The sequence below is a fragment of the Dendrobates tinctorius genome, unplaced genomic scaffold (assembly GCF_039654945.1).
Source record: "Dendrobates tinctorius isolate UK_male_01 unplaced genomic scaffold, ASM3965494v1 ptg000348l, whole genome shotgun sequence".
Taxonomy (NCBI): Eukaryota; Metazoa; Chordata; class Amphibia; order Anura; family Dendrobatidae; genus Dendrobates; species Dendrobates tinctorius.
In genome coordinates, this window is record NW_027362014.1 from 2,136,995 (window position 1) to 2,150,006 (window position 13,012).

At 53.1% G+C, this 13,012-nt stretch overlaps 1 protein-coding gene across 1 annotated transcript in view; it reads left to right on the forward strand.

Annotated features, from left to right (window-relative positions):
* The window catches only part of PLCZ1 (phospholipase C zeta 1), a 185,029-nt gene that overhangs the window by 57,507 nt on the left and 114,510 nt on the right, over window positions 1-13,012 (forward strand). The window contains exon 7 of the mRNA XM_073562331.1: window positions 3,230-3,427. Coding sequence (XP_073418432.1) covers window positions 3,230-3,427 — 198 coding nt within the window. The remainder of the gene's footprint in view (window positions 1-3,229; window positions 3,428-13,012) is intronic.

The window sequence follows — 13,012 nt, forward strand, 5'->3', positions numbered from 1 at the left end:
AGCGATCAATCTGATAGGGCCGTTAGCCAAACCCAGTCCGTCAGGGAAAAGGTATATGTTGACAGTGGTAGATTATGCCACACGGTATCCACAGGCGTTTGCGTTACCTAACATACTGGCAGAGACGGTGGTGGCCGCCCTGCTCCAGGTGTTCTCACGGGTTGGATTTCCCCGGGAGATTATCTCGGACCAGGGTACCCAGTTTACAGCAGAGGTGACCAACCAACTGTGGAAGCTGTGCGGCGTAAAGTCCATTAGAAGCGCCCCGTACCACCCACAAACCAATGGGTTGTGTGAACGCTTTAATGGGACATTAAAACAGCTCATTGGGACTTTTACCAGGACCTACAGGGACTGGGAGAAATTCTTACCACACCTCCTGTTTGCCTATCGGGAGGTGCCCCAAGAATCCACGGGGTTCTCCCCGTTCGAGCTGGTATACGGGAGACGGGTAAGGGGACCCCTAGACTTAGTGCTGGAACACTGGGAAGGGGAGGGAACCATAGAAGGGGTACCTATTGTACCCTATGTGCTGGAATTCCGGGACCGCCTACAGGAGCTGACCCAGGCTGTACGTGAGAACATGCAGGCGACCCAGCGGCGCCAGCGCGTATGGTACGATCGGAGGGCCAGAGAGCACACTTTGGAAATAGGACAGAAGGTCCTGGTGTTAGAGCCCGCTAAGCAGAATAAGTTTCAAGCTGCATGGCAGGGGCCCTACCAGGTTGTGGGGAAAATAACCGACACAACCTATAATGTCGCCGATTGTGACGACCCCAGGGTTATCCGCATGTTCCATGTGAATATGCTGAAGCCCTACCGGGAGCGCCCTGAAGAGGTAGTGGCCATCTGTGCACCTGAAGCAGAGGATTTAGCTGGACTTCCCTTGCCGGATGTCTTAGGGGAAAGGAGTCAGTCTAAAACATGGAACAGGTACACTTGGGTGAAGACCTAGGCCCCCGGGAGAGACAGCAGGCGGAGGAGTTGTTGAGGCTGCGACAGAGGATGTTTTCAGAGAGACAGGGGTACACTCGCCTGGCACAACACAAGGTTGAGACCCAGGATCAGACCCCCCTGCGACAAAACCCCTTCCGCGTCCCTGAGTCTGTACTAGAGGGGATGCGACTGGAGATACAAGAGATGTTGCGTTTAGGGGTCATTGAAGAGTCAGATAGTCCCTGGGCATCCCCTGTAGTGTTAGTGCCCAAGAAGGATGGGACTACACGGTTTTGTGTAGACTATCGTAAGCTCAATGAGAAAACAGTGACGGATGCATACCCCATGCCGCGTGTGGATGAGTTGTTAGATCGGCTGGCGGGGGCAAAGTATTTGACCACCATCGATCTATGCAAAGGCTATTGGCAGATTCCCCTTAGTCCTGACGCTAGTCCCAAGTTGGCATTTGTCACCCCGTTCGGCTTATTCCAGTTTCGAGTTATGCCATTCGGGATGAAGAATGCCCCGGCGACCTTCCAAAGGCTGGCTGACCGGCTTCTGGATGGTCTCCAGGACTATGCTTGTGCCTACCTGGACGACATCGCCATTTACAGTGCAACATGGGAAGAGCATCTAAATCACGTAGAGACAGTATTGGACAGGAACCACCAGGCCGGAATCACCCTGAACCCAAGCAAGTGTCACGTGGGCAAAGCAGAGGTTCAGTATTTAGGGCATTGGGTGGGAAGTGGGAAACAGATACCAGAACCAGCCAAGATTGAGGCCATAGCCAGATGGCCCATCCCATGCACTAAAACCCAGGTCATGGCGTTTCTAGGGACAGCGGGGTATTACAGGAAATTCGTTCCCAATTACAGCAGTGTAGCTAAGCCCCTCACTGATTTGACCCGTAAGAACCAACCCCGCGAGGTAACCTGGACCTCAGAGTGTGAGGAAGCCTTCCACCAACTAAAGGACACCCTCACCAATACCCCTGTATTGGCCGCACCCGATCCAACTAAACGTTTCCTGGTTCACACAGACGCTTCTATGTTTGGATTGGGGGCAGTACTGAGCCAAGTCTGGCCGGACGGCCAACAACACCCGGTAGCTTACCTGAGTCGGAAACTACTGCCCCGTGAAGTAAGCTATGCGGCCATCGAGAAGGAGTGCCTGGCGGTAGTATGGGCACTCAAGAAGTTGCAACTATATTTGTATGGACGACAGTTTTCCCTCCTAACGGACCATAATCCCCTAGTCTGGCTTAATCGGGTCTCCGGAGACAACGCCAGATTGCTGCGGTGGAGTTTAGCCCTACAACCTCTGGACTTCACCATCCACCACAGACCCGGCAAACAAAACGGTGACGCCGATGGACTAAGTCGACAAACGGAACTTGTACCAACCCCATAAACTTCGGTCATCCCCAAACTGATCCGTTGAGGATCAGACTGTGTATGCCGATCGCGTCGCTGAAAAGGGGAGCCGTGTTACAGAACCACTCAGCACCCAGAATATGTTGTGCAGTTATATGTATGTATAATAGGTTCTATGTGAGATGCATGTCCCTAATGCATCAGCCCACAGGCTGCACCCCCGGGCAGAGGGGACACTATATTCTCCTTTTGTCCGCCCTCCCCCCACCTTTGTAATTTCCACAGTAAACATCGGCAGGCTCCGGCCACCTGCGGCTTTTGTAATGCTTGTCTGGCCTGCCGCTTTTCTATTGGCCGGCCCTCTGTATCTGTGTGATATATTCTGTGTCCTGTGAGTAAAGTGTTGTCAGACTGGAAATACATGGAGAAGCAGTGATCTTTTATATGCGCCCATGTAACCAAGGAATTACAGCCAGCGTCATTCATTCAGACTCCAGCCAACACAGAGCGGACCTCCGAAAATACGGGGTGGTACTGAAAGAGGTACCCCAGCCTGGGTAGACCCCGTTACACCCACAATCCCCAGACCTCAACATTATTGAGCATTTATGGTCAATTTTAGAGATTCAAGTTAGACGTCGATTTCCGCCGCCATCGTCGCTCAAAGACCTGGAGTGTGTTTTACCTGAAGAATGGGCTAAAATTCCTTTGGAAACAATTCACACCTTGTAGGAATCCATACCTCGGAGAATTGAGGCTGTAATTGCCGCAAAAGGTGGACCTACACCATATTAAACTAACTTTTGTTGATGTTTCCAGGTGTTTCCATTATTTTGTCCAACCCCTGTATATGCCCGGGGGTCCTCCCCATAGAACTCTCTGTACTACATCCTGATTTATGTTTTCTCTAATTACAGGCCCTAAAAGGTAAAATCCTAATAAAAGACAAGAAGGTGGGGCTCCTGAAGGAGACAATCCTGGGGCCCTTACCCAGCACGAACGGCCAAGTCGCAGAGTATGAGGAGCAGGGCGAGGATGATGAAAAAGAGGATTCAAAGAAGAGAAGATTCTTTGCAAAATTGTTACAACGTAGCCCAGTGTCCAAAACCGAACAGGTGACCCCAGGAGCTTAAATCTGGCCTGTGTGCGCCTCACCTCCTCCGCTGTTCCACTGCTCTCCCTCTTTCCCCACTCTGCTTCTTGCCATTTTTCCACATTCCATTCCCCACCTTATGCTCCCGTCCGCTCCACGCCCTGGGCTCCCATCCGCTCCTTGCCCTGGGCTCCCCTTCACTCAAATCCGCTCCTCCCCCTGGGCTCCCCTTCACTCCAATCCACTCCTCCCCCTGGGCTCCCCTCCACTCCTCGCCCACCGCTCCTCGTCTCCCCTCTGCTCCTCATCCTCGTCTTCCCTCCACTGCTCACCCTTGTCTTCCCTCCGCTCCTCGCCCTCATCTCTCCTCCGTTCCTCGCCCTAGTCTCCCCTCCTTTCCTCGCCCTCGTCTCAACTCCCTCTCCCTCATCTCCCCTCCGCTCCTCGCCCTCGTCTCCCCTCCACTCCTCACCCTTGTCTTCCCTCCCCTCCTTGTCTTCCCTCCGCTCTTCGCCCTAGTCTCCCATCCCTTCCTCGCCCCCCCTCCCTTCCTCGCCTCGTCTCCCCTCCGCTCCTCGCCCTCGTCTCCCCTCCGCTCCTCGCCCTCGTCTCCCCTCCGCTCCTCGTCCTCGTCTCCCCTCCATTCCTGGCCCTCATCTCCCCTCTGCTCCTCGCCATCATCTCCCCTCCGCTCCTCGCCCTCGTCTCCCCTTTGCTCCTTGCCCTGTGCCCCCTTCTGCTCCTCGCTGTCACACTGGTTGAAGGATAAGTGCACAACAATAAGGAGAGGAGGGAGCCCAAACACTGTGTAAGTGGGGAGTGGAGACCCCTAGGCAGATCTAAAATCCCTCAATTCTGCCCTAACCATCCCTATATCGGTTCTGCACCTATCGCCGAGCAGGAATCTAATCCCTGCCTGACCCTAGTGATAAGCCCTGATTAGAGAGGGGGCGGAGTAATGCTAGTCAGCCCCCACTACAACTATAGACAGAGAGGTTAGACAAGTAAGGGGAACTTTTAGTTGGAGAAGACCACCGAGATGTCATGCCAGCAATCTTCCAAGAGTCCTCTGAGAAGGAAGTAACCAACTGTTAGCTCTTACTTGTCTCTCTCTTGTTGGAAGTACTAACACCAGCAACATGCTTCAGACAGGGAATAAACCCTCAGCACAGGTGTCTAATTAGCAGCAGAAAGTGGAGGTAACCGTTGGGTCCTAAAGGGAGAGGAATCTCACTCCACAACAGAGATACAAAATCAAGAAGGTGCTTGAGCTAATTGCAAGCACCTACTACAGATGGGTCCAGGATGATCCAGTCACCCCTGACACACATGTGACACTCGCCCTCTGATCTTTTCTCTATGTCATCTTTCCTCGCCCTCTGCTCCTTTCTGTCTGTCACCCTTCTGCTCCTCGTCCTCTGCGCCTTTCTCTCGGTCACCCTTCTGATCCTAACCATTTGCTCCTTCTTCACTGTCAACCTACTGTGCCTTGCCCTATGACCCCTTCTGCTCCTTGCCCTCTGCTCCTTTCTCTCTGTCATCCTTCTGCTCTTTGCCCTCTGCTCCTTTCTCTCTGTCACTCTTCTGCTCCTCGCTCTCTGCCTCCTTCTGATCTTCACCATCTGCGTCTCGCCCACTACAACCTCTCTGCTTCTCATCTTGTACCTGTGCCTCTCGCCCACTACACCCTCTGTGCTCCTCATCCTGTACCTGTGCCTCTCGCCCACTACACCCCTTCTGCTCCTCATCCTGTACCTCTGCTTCTTACCCACTACACCCTCTCTGCCTTTCATCCTGTACCTTTTTCTCACCCACTACACCCTCTCTGCTCCTCATCCTGTACATGTGTTCTCGCCCACTACACCCCCTCTGCTCCTAATTCTGTACCTATGCTTTTAGCCCACTACATCCTCTCTGCTGCTTATCCTGTACCTCTGCTTCTCGCCCACTACACCCTCTCTGCTCCTCATCCTGTACCTCTGATTCTCACTCACTACACCCTCTCTGCTCCACATCCTGTATCTCTGTTTCTCACCCACTACACCCGCTGGGCCCTTCATCCTAAGCCTCTGTTTCTCACCCACTACACCCTCTCTGCTCCTCATCCTGTACCTGTTTTTCTCACCCACTACACCCCCTCTGCTCCTCATCCTGTACTTCTGCTTCTCGCGCACTACACCCCCTCTGCTCCTCATCCTGTACCTCTGCTTCTTGCCCACTATGACCCTTATGCTTATCACGCACTACACCCTCTATGCTCCTCATCCTGTACCTGTGCTTCTTGCCCACTAGATCCCTTCTGCTTCTTGCGCAATACACCCTCTATGCTCCTCATTCTGCACTTCTGCATCTCGCCCACTACACCCCCTCTGCCCCTCATCCTGTACCTGTGCATCTTGCCCACTACACCCTCTCTGATCCTCATCCTGTACCTGTGCTTCTTGCCCACTACACCCTCTCTGCTCCTCATCCTGTACTTCTGATTATCAGCCACTACACCCTTTCTGATCCTCATCCTGTACCTGTGCTTCTCGGCCACTGCACCCCAAAAGCTCCTCATTCTGTATCTGTGGTTTTTGCCCACTACACCCTCTCTTCTCCTCATCATGTACCTCTGCTTCTCACCGACTACACCCTCTCTGCACCTCATATTATAACTCTACTTCTTGCCCACTACACCTTCTCTTCCTCATTCTGTACCACTGCTTCTCGCCCACTGCAACCTCTCTGCTCTTCATCCCGTACCTGTGCTTCTCGCCCACTACACCCCCTTCTGTTCCTCATCCTGTACCTCTGCTTATCGCCCACTACACCTTCTCTGCTCCTTATCCTGTACATGTGCTTCTCGCCCACTACACCCTCTCTGCTCCTCATCCTGTACCTCTGCTTCTCGTCCACTACACCCTCACTGCTCCTCATCCTGTACCTCTGCTTCTCAACCACTGCACCCTCTGCTCATCCTGTACCTGTGCTTCTCTCCAACTACACCCTCTCTGCTTCTCATCCTGTACCTCTGCTCCTCATCCTGTACCTCTGCTTCTCGCCCACTACACCCCTCTGCTCCTCATCCTGTACCTCTATTTCTCGCTCACTACATCCTCTCTGCTCCTCATCTTGTACCTCTGCTTCTCATCCACTACACTCTCTCTGCTCCTCATCTGGTACCTCTGTTTCTCACCCATTACACCATCTCTGCTCCTCATTCTGTACCTCTGCTTTTCTCCCACTACTCCCTCTCTGCTTTTTATCCTGTACCTGGCTTCTCGCCCACTACACCCTCACTGCTCCTGATTCTGTACCTCTGCTTCTCGTCCACTACACCCTCTCTGCTCCTCATCCTGTACCTCTGCTTCTCGCCCACTACACCCCCTCTGCTCCTCATCCTGTACCTCTGCTTCTCGCCCACTACACCCCTCTGCTCCTCATCTTGTACCTCTATTTCTCACTCACTACACCCTCTCTGCTCCTCATCTTGTACCTCTGCTTCTCGTCCACTACACTCTCTCTGCTCCTCATCCGGTACCTCTGTTTCTCACCCATTACACCCTCTCTGCTCCTCATCCCGTACCTCTGCTTCTCTTTCACTACACCCTCTCTGCTCCTCATCCAGTACCTCTGTTTCTCACCCATTACACGCTCTCTGCTCCCCATCCTGTACCTCTGCTTCTCTTTCACTACACCCTCTCTGCTCCTCATCCTGTACTTTTGTTTCTCACCCACTATCCCTCTCTGCTCCTTATCCTGTACCTCTGCTTTTCACCCACTACACCCTCTCTGCTCCTCATCCTGTACTTCTGCTTCTTGCCCCCTACATTCTCTCTGCTCCTTATCATATACCTCTGCTTCTCACCCAGTACACCCCCTCTGCTCCTCATCCTGTGCCTCTGCTTCTCGCCCACTACACCGTCTCTGCCCTTCATCCAGTACCTGTGTTTCTTGTCCACTACACCCTCTCTTCTCCTCATCCTGTACCTCCGCTTCTCGACCACTACACCATCTCTGCTCTGCATCCTGTACTTGTGCTTCTTTCCCACTACACTCTCTCTGCTCCTCATCCTGTACCTGTGCTTCACACCCACTACACCCTCTCTGCTCCTAATTCTGTACCTATGCTTTTAGCCCACTACATCCTCTCTGCTGCTTATCCTGTACCTCTGCTTCTCGCCCACTACACCCTCTCTGCTCCTTATCCTGTACCTTTGATTCTCACTCACTGCACCCTCTCTGCTCCACATCCTGTATCTGTTTCTCGCCCACTCCTAAGCCTGTTTCTCACACACTACACCCCCTCTACTCCTCATCCTGAACCTGTTTTTCTCACCCACTACACCCCCTCTGCTCCTCATCCTGTACTTCTGCTTCTCGTGCACTACACCCCCTCTGCTCCTCATCCTGTACCTTTGCTTCTTGCCCACTATGCCCCCTATGCTTATCGCGCACTACACCCTCTATGCTCCTCATCCTGTACTTCTTGCCCACTAGATCCCTTCAGCTTCTCGCGCAATACACCCTCTATGCTCCTCATCCTGCACCTCTGCATCTCACCCACTACACCCCCTCTGCTCCTCATCCTGTACCTGTGCATCTCGCCCACTACACCCTCTCTGATCTTCATCCTGTACCTCTGATTCTCACTCACTGCACCCTCTCTGCTCCACATCCTGTATCTGTTTCTCGCCCACTACACCCCCTGGGCCCTTCATCCTAAGCCTCTGTTTCTCACGCACTACACTCTCTCTGCTCCTTATCCTGTACCTGTTTTTCTCACCCACTACACCCCCTCTGCTCCTCATCCTGTACTTCTGCTTCTCACGCACTACACCCCCTCTGCTCCTCATCCTGTACCTCTGCTTCTTGCCCACTATGCCCCCTATGCTTATCGTGCACTACACCCTCTATGCTCCTCATCCTGTACCTGTGCTTCTTGCCCACTAGATCCCTTCTGCTTCTCGCACAATACACCCTCTATGCTCCTCATCCTGCACCTCTGCATCTCGCCCACTACACCCCCTCTGCTCCTCATCCTGTACCTGTGTATCTCGCCCACTACACCCCCTCTGCTCCTCATCCTGTACTTCTGCTTCTCGCCCACTACACCCTCTCTGCTCCTTATCCTGTACCTTTGATTCTCACTCACTGCACCCTCTCTGCTCCACATCCTGTATCTGTTTCTCGCCCACTCCTAAGCCTGTTTCTCACACACTACACCCCCTCTACTCCTCATCCTGTACCTGTTTTTCTCACCCACTACACCCCCTCTGCTCCTCATCCTGTACTTCTGCTTCTCGTGCACTACACCCCCTCTGCTCCTCATCCTGTACCTTTGCTTCTTGCCCATTATGCCCCCTATGCTTATCGCGCACTACACCCTCTATGCTCCTCATCCTGTACCTGTGCTTCTTGCCCACTAGATCCCTTCAGCTTCTCGCGCAATACACCCTCTATGCTCCTCATCCTGCAACTCTGCATCTCACCCACTACACCCCCTCTGCTCCTCATCCTGTACCTGTGCATCTCGCCCACTACACCCTCTCTGATCTTCATCCTGTACCTCTGATTCTCACTCACTGCACCCTCTCTGCTCCACATCCTGTATCTGTTTCTCGCCCACTACACCCCCTGGGCCCTTCATCCTAAGCCTCTGTTTCTCACGCACTACACTCTCTCTGCTCCTTATCCTGTACCTGTTTTTCTCACCCACTACACCCCCTCTGCTCCTCATCCTGTACTTCTGCTTCTCGCGCACTACACCCCCTCTGCTCCTCATCCTGTACCTCTGCTTCTTGCCCACTATGACCCCTATGCTTATCGTGCACTACACCCTCTATGCTCCTCATCCTGCACCTCTGCATCTCGCCCACTACACCCCCTCTGCTCCTCATCCTGTACCTGTGTATCTCGCCCACTACACCCTCTCTGATCCTCATCCTGTACCTGTGCTTCTTGCCCACTACACCCTCTCTGATCCTCATCCTGTACCTGTGATTCTTGGCCACTGCACCCCAAAAGCTTCTCATTCTGTACCTGTGGTTTTTGCCCACTACAGCCTCTCTTCTCCTCATCATGTACCTCTACTTCTCACCCACTACACCTCATCTTATAACTCTACTTCTTGCCCACTACACCTTCTCTGTTCCTCATTCTGTACTACTGCTTCTCGCCCACTGCAAACTCTCTGCTCTTCATCCTGTACCTGTGCTTCTCGCCCACTACACCCCCTCTATTCCTCATCCTGTACCTCTGCTTATCGCCCACTACACTCTCTGCTCCTCATCCTGTACCTCTGCTTCTCGTCCACTACACCCTCACTGCTTCTCATCCTGTACCTCTGCTCCTCATCCTGTACCTGTGCTTCTCTCCAACTACACCCTCTCTGCTCCTCATCCTGTACCTCTGCTTCTCACCCACTACACCCCTCTGCTCCTCATGCTGTACCTTTATTTCTCGCTCACTACACCCTCTGCTCCTCATCCTATACCTTTGCTTCTCGCCCACTACTCCCTCTCTGCTCCTTATCCTGTACCTGTGCTTTTTGCCCACTACACCCTCTCTGCTTTTCATCCCGTACCTGTGCTTTTCACCCACTACACCATCTCTGCACCTCATCCTGTATCTGTGGTTCTCGCCCACTACACCCTCTCTGCTCCTCATCCTGTACTTCTGCTTCTTGCCCCCTACATTCTCTCTGCTCCTTATCATATACCTCTGCTTCTCACCCAGTACACCCCCTCTGCTCCTCATCCTGTGCCTCCGCTTCTCGCCCACTTCACCATCTCTGCCCTTCATCCAGTACCTGTGTTTCTTGTCCACTACACCCTCTCTGCTCCTCATCCTGTTCCTCCGCTTCTCGACCACTACACCCTCTCTGCTCTGCATCCTGTACTTGTGCTTCTTTCCCACTACAATCTCTCTGCTCCTCATCCTGTACTTCACACCCACTACACCCCCTCTAATCCTCATCCTGTACCTCTGCTGCTTGCCCACTAGACCCTCTCTGATCCTCATCCTGTACCTGTGATTCACACCCACTACACCCCTTCTGCTCCTCATCCTGTACCTGTGCTTCTCTTTCACTACACTCTCTCTGCTCCTAATCCAGTACCTGTTTTTCACCCATTCCTCCCTCTCTGCTCCCCATCCTGTACCTCTGCTTCTCTTTCACTACACCCTCTCTGCTCCTCATCCTGTACCTCTGCTTCTCTCCCACTACACCCTCTCTGCTCCTCATCCTGTACCTCTGTTTCTCATCCACTACCCCCTCTCTGCTCCTCATCCTGTACCTCTGCTTCTCGCCCACTACTCCCTCTCTGCTCCTTATCCTGTACCTGTGCTTTTTGCCCCTACACCCTCTCTGCTCCTCATCCTGTATCTGTGCTTCTCACCCACTACACCCTCTCTGCTCCTTATCCTGTACCTCCGCTTCTCGCCCATTACACCCTCTCTGCTCCTCATCCTGTACCTCTGCTTCTCACCCAGTACACTCCCTCTGCTCCTTATCCTGTACCTGTTTTTCTCACCCACTACACCCCCTCTGCTCCTCATCCTGTACTTCTGCTTCTCGCGCACTACACCCCCTCTGCTCCTCATCCTGTACCTCTGCTTCTTGCCCACTATGCCCCCTATGCTTATCGTGCACTACACCCTCTATGCTCCTCATCCTGTACCTGTGCTTCTTGCCCACTAGATCCCTTTTGCTTCTCGCACAATACACCCTCTATGCTCCTCATCCTGCACCTCTGCATCTCGCCCACTACACCCCCTCTGCTCCTCATCCTGTACCTGTGCATCTCGCCCACTACACCCTCTCTGATCCTCATCCTGTACCTGTGCTTCTTGCCCACTACACCCTCTCTGATCCTCATCCTGTACCTGTGTTTCTTGGCCACTGCACCCCAAAAGCTTCTCATTCTGTACCTGTGGTTTTTGCCCACTACACCCTCTCTTCTCCTCATCATGTACCTCTACTTCTCACCCACTACACCTCATCTTATAACTCTACTTCTTGCCCACTACACCTTCTCTGTTCCTCATTCTGTACTACTGCTTCTCGCCCACTGCAAACTCTCTGCTCTTCATCCTGTACCTGTGCTTCTCGCCCACTACACCCCCTCTATTCCTCATCCTGTACGTCTGCTTATCGCCCACTACACTCTCTGCTCCTCATCCTGTACCTCTGCTTCTCGTCCACTACACCCTCACTGCTTCTCATCCTGTACCTCTGCTTCTCGACCACTGCACCCTCTGCTCCTCAGCCTGTACCTGTGCTTCTCTCCAACTACACCCTCTCTGCTCCTCATCCTGTACCTCTGCTTCTCGCCCACTACACCCCTCTGCTCCTCATGCTGTACCTCTATTTCTCACTCACTACACCCTCTGCTCCTCATCCTATACCTTTGCTTCTCGCCCACTACTCCCTCTCTGCTCCTTATCCTGTACCTGTGCTTTTTGCCCACTACACCCTCTCTGCTTTTCATCCCGTACCTGTGCTTTTCACCCACTACACCATCTCTGCACCTCATCCTGTATCTGTGGTTCTCGCCCACTACACCCTCTCTGCTCCTCATCCTGTACTTCTGCTTCTTGCCCCCTACATTCTCTCTGCTCCTTATCATATACCTCTGCTTCTCACCCAGTACACCCCCTCTGCTCCTCATCCTGTGCCTCCGCTTCTCGCCCACTTCACCATCTCTGCCCTTCATCCAGTACCTGTGTTTCTTGTCCACTACACCCTCTCTGCTCCTCATCCTGTTCCTCCGCTTCTCGACCACTACACCCTCTCTGCTCTGCATCCTGTACTTGTGCTTCTTTCCCACTACAATCTCTCTGCTCCTCATCCTGTACCTGTGCTTCACACCCACTACACCCCCTCTAATCCTCATCCTGTACCTCTGCTGCTTGCCCACTAGACCCTCTCTGATCCTCATCCTGTTCCTCTGCTTCTCGCCCACTACTCCCCTTCTGCTCCTCATCCTGTACCTGTGCTTCTCTTTCACTACTCTCTCTGCTCCTAATCCAGTACCTGTTTTTCACCCATTCCTCCCTCTCTGCTCCCCATCCTGTACCTCTGCTTCTCTTTCACTACACCCTCTCTGCTCCTCATCCTGTACCTCTGCTTCTCTTTCACTACACCCTCTCTGCTCCTCATCCTGTACCTCTGTTTCTCACCCATTACACCCTCTCTGCTCCTCATCCTGTACCTCTGTTTCTCATCCACTACCCCCTCTCTGCTCCTCATCCTGTACCTCTGCTTCTCTTTCACTACACCCTCTCTGCTCCTCATCCTGTACCTCTGTTTCTCACCCATTACACCCTCTCTGCTCCTCATCCTGTACCTCTGCTTCTCGCCCACTACTCCCTCTCTGCTCCTTATCCTGTACCTGTGCTTTTTGCCCCTACACCCTCTCTGCTCCTCATCCTGTATCTGTGCTTCTCACCCACTACACCCTCTCTGCTCCTTATCCTGTACCTCCGCTTCTCGCCCATTACACCCTCTCTGCTCCTTATCCTGTACCTCTGCTTCTCACCCAGTACACTCCCTCTGCTCCTTATCCTGTACCTGTGCTTCTCGTCCAGTACTTCCCCTCTGCTCTTCATCCTGTACCTCTGC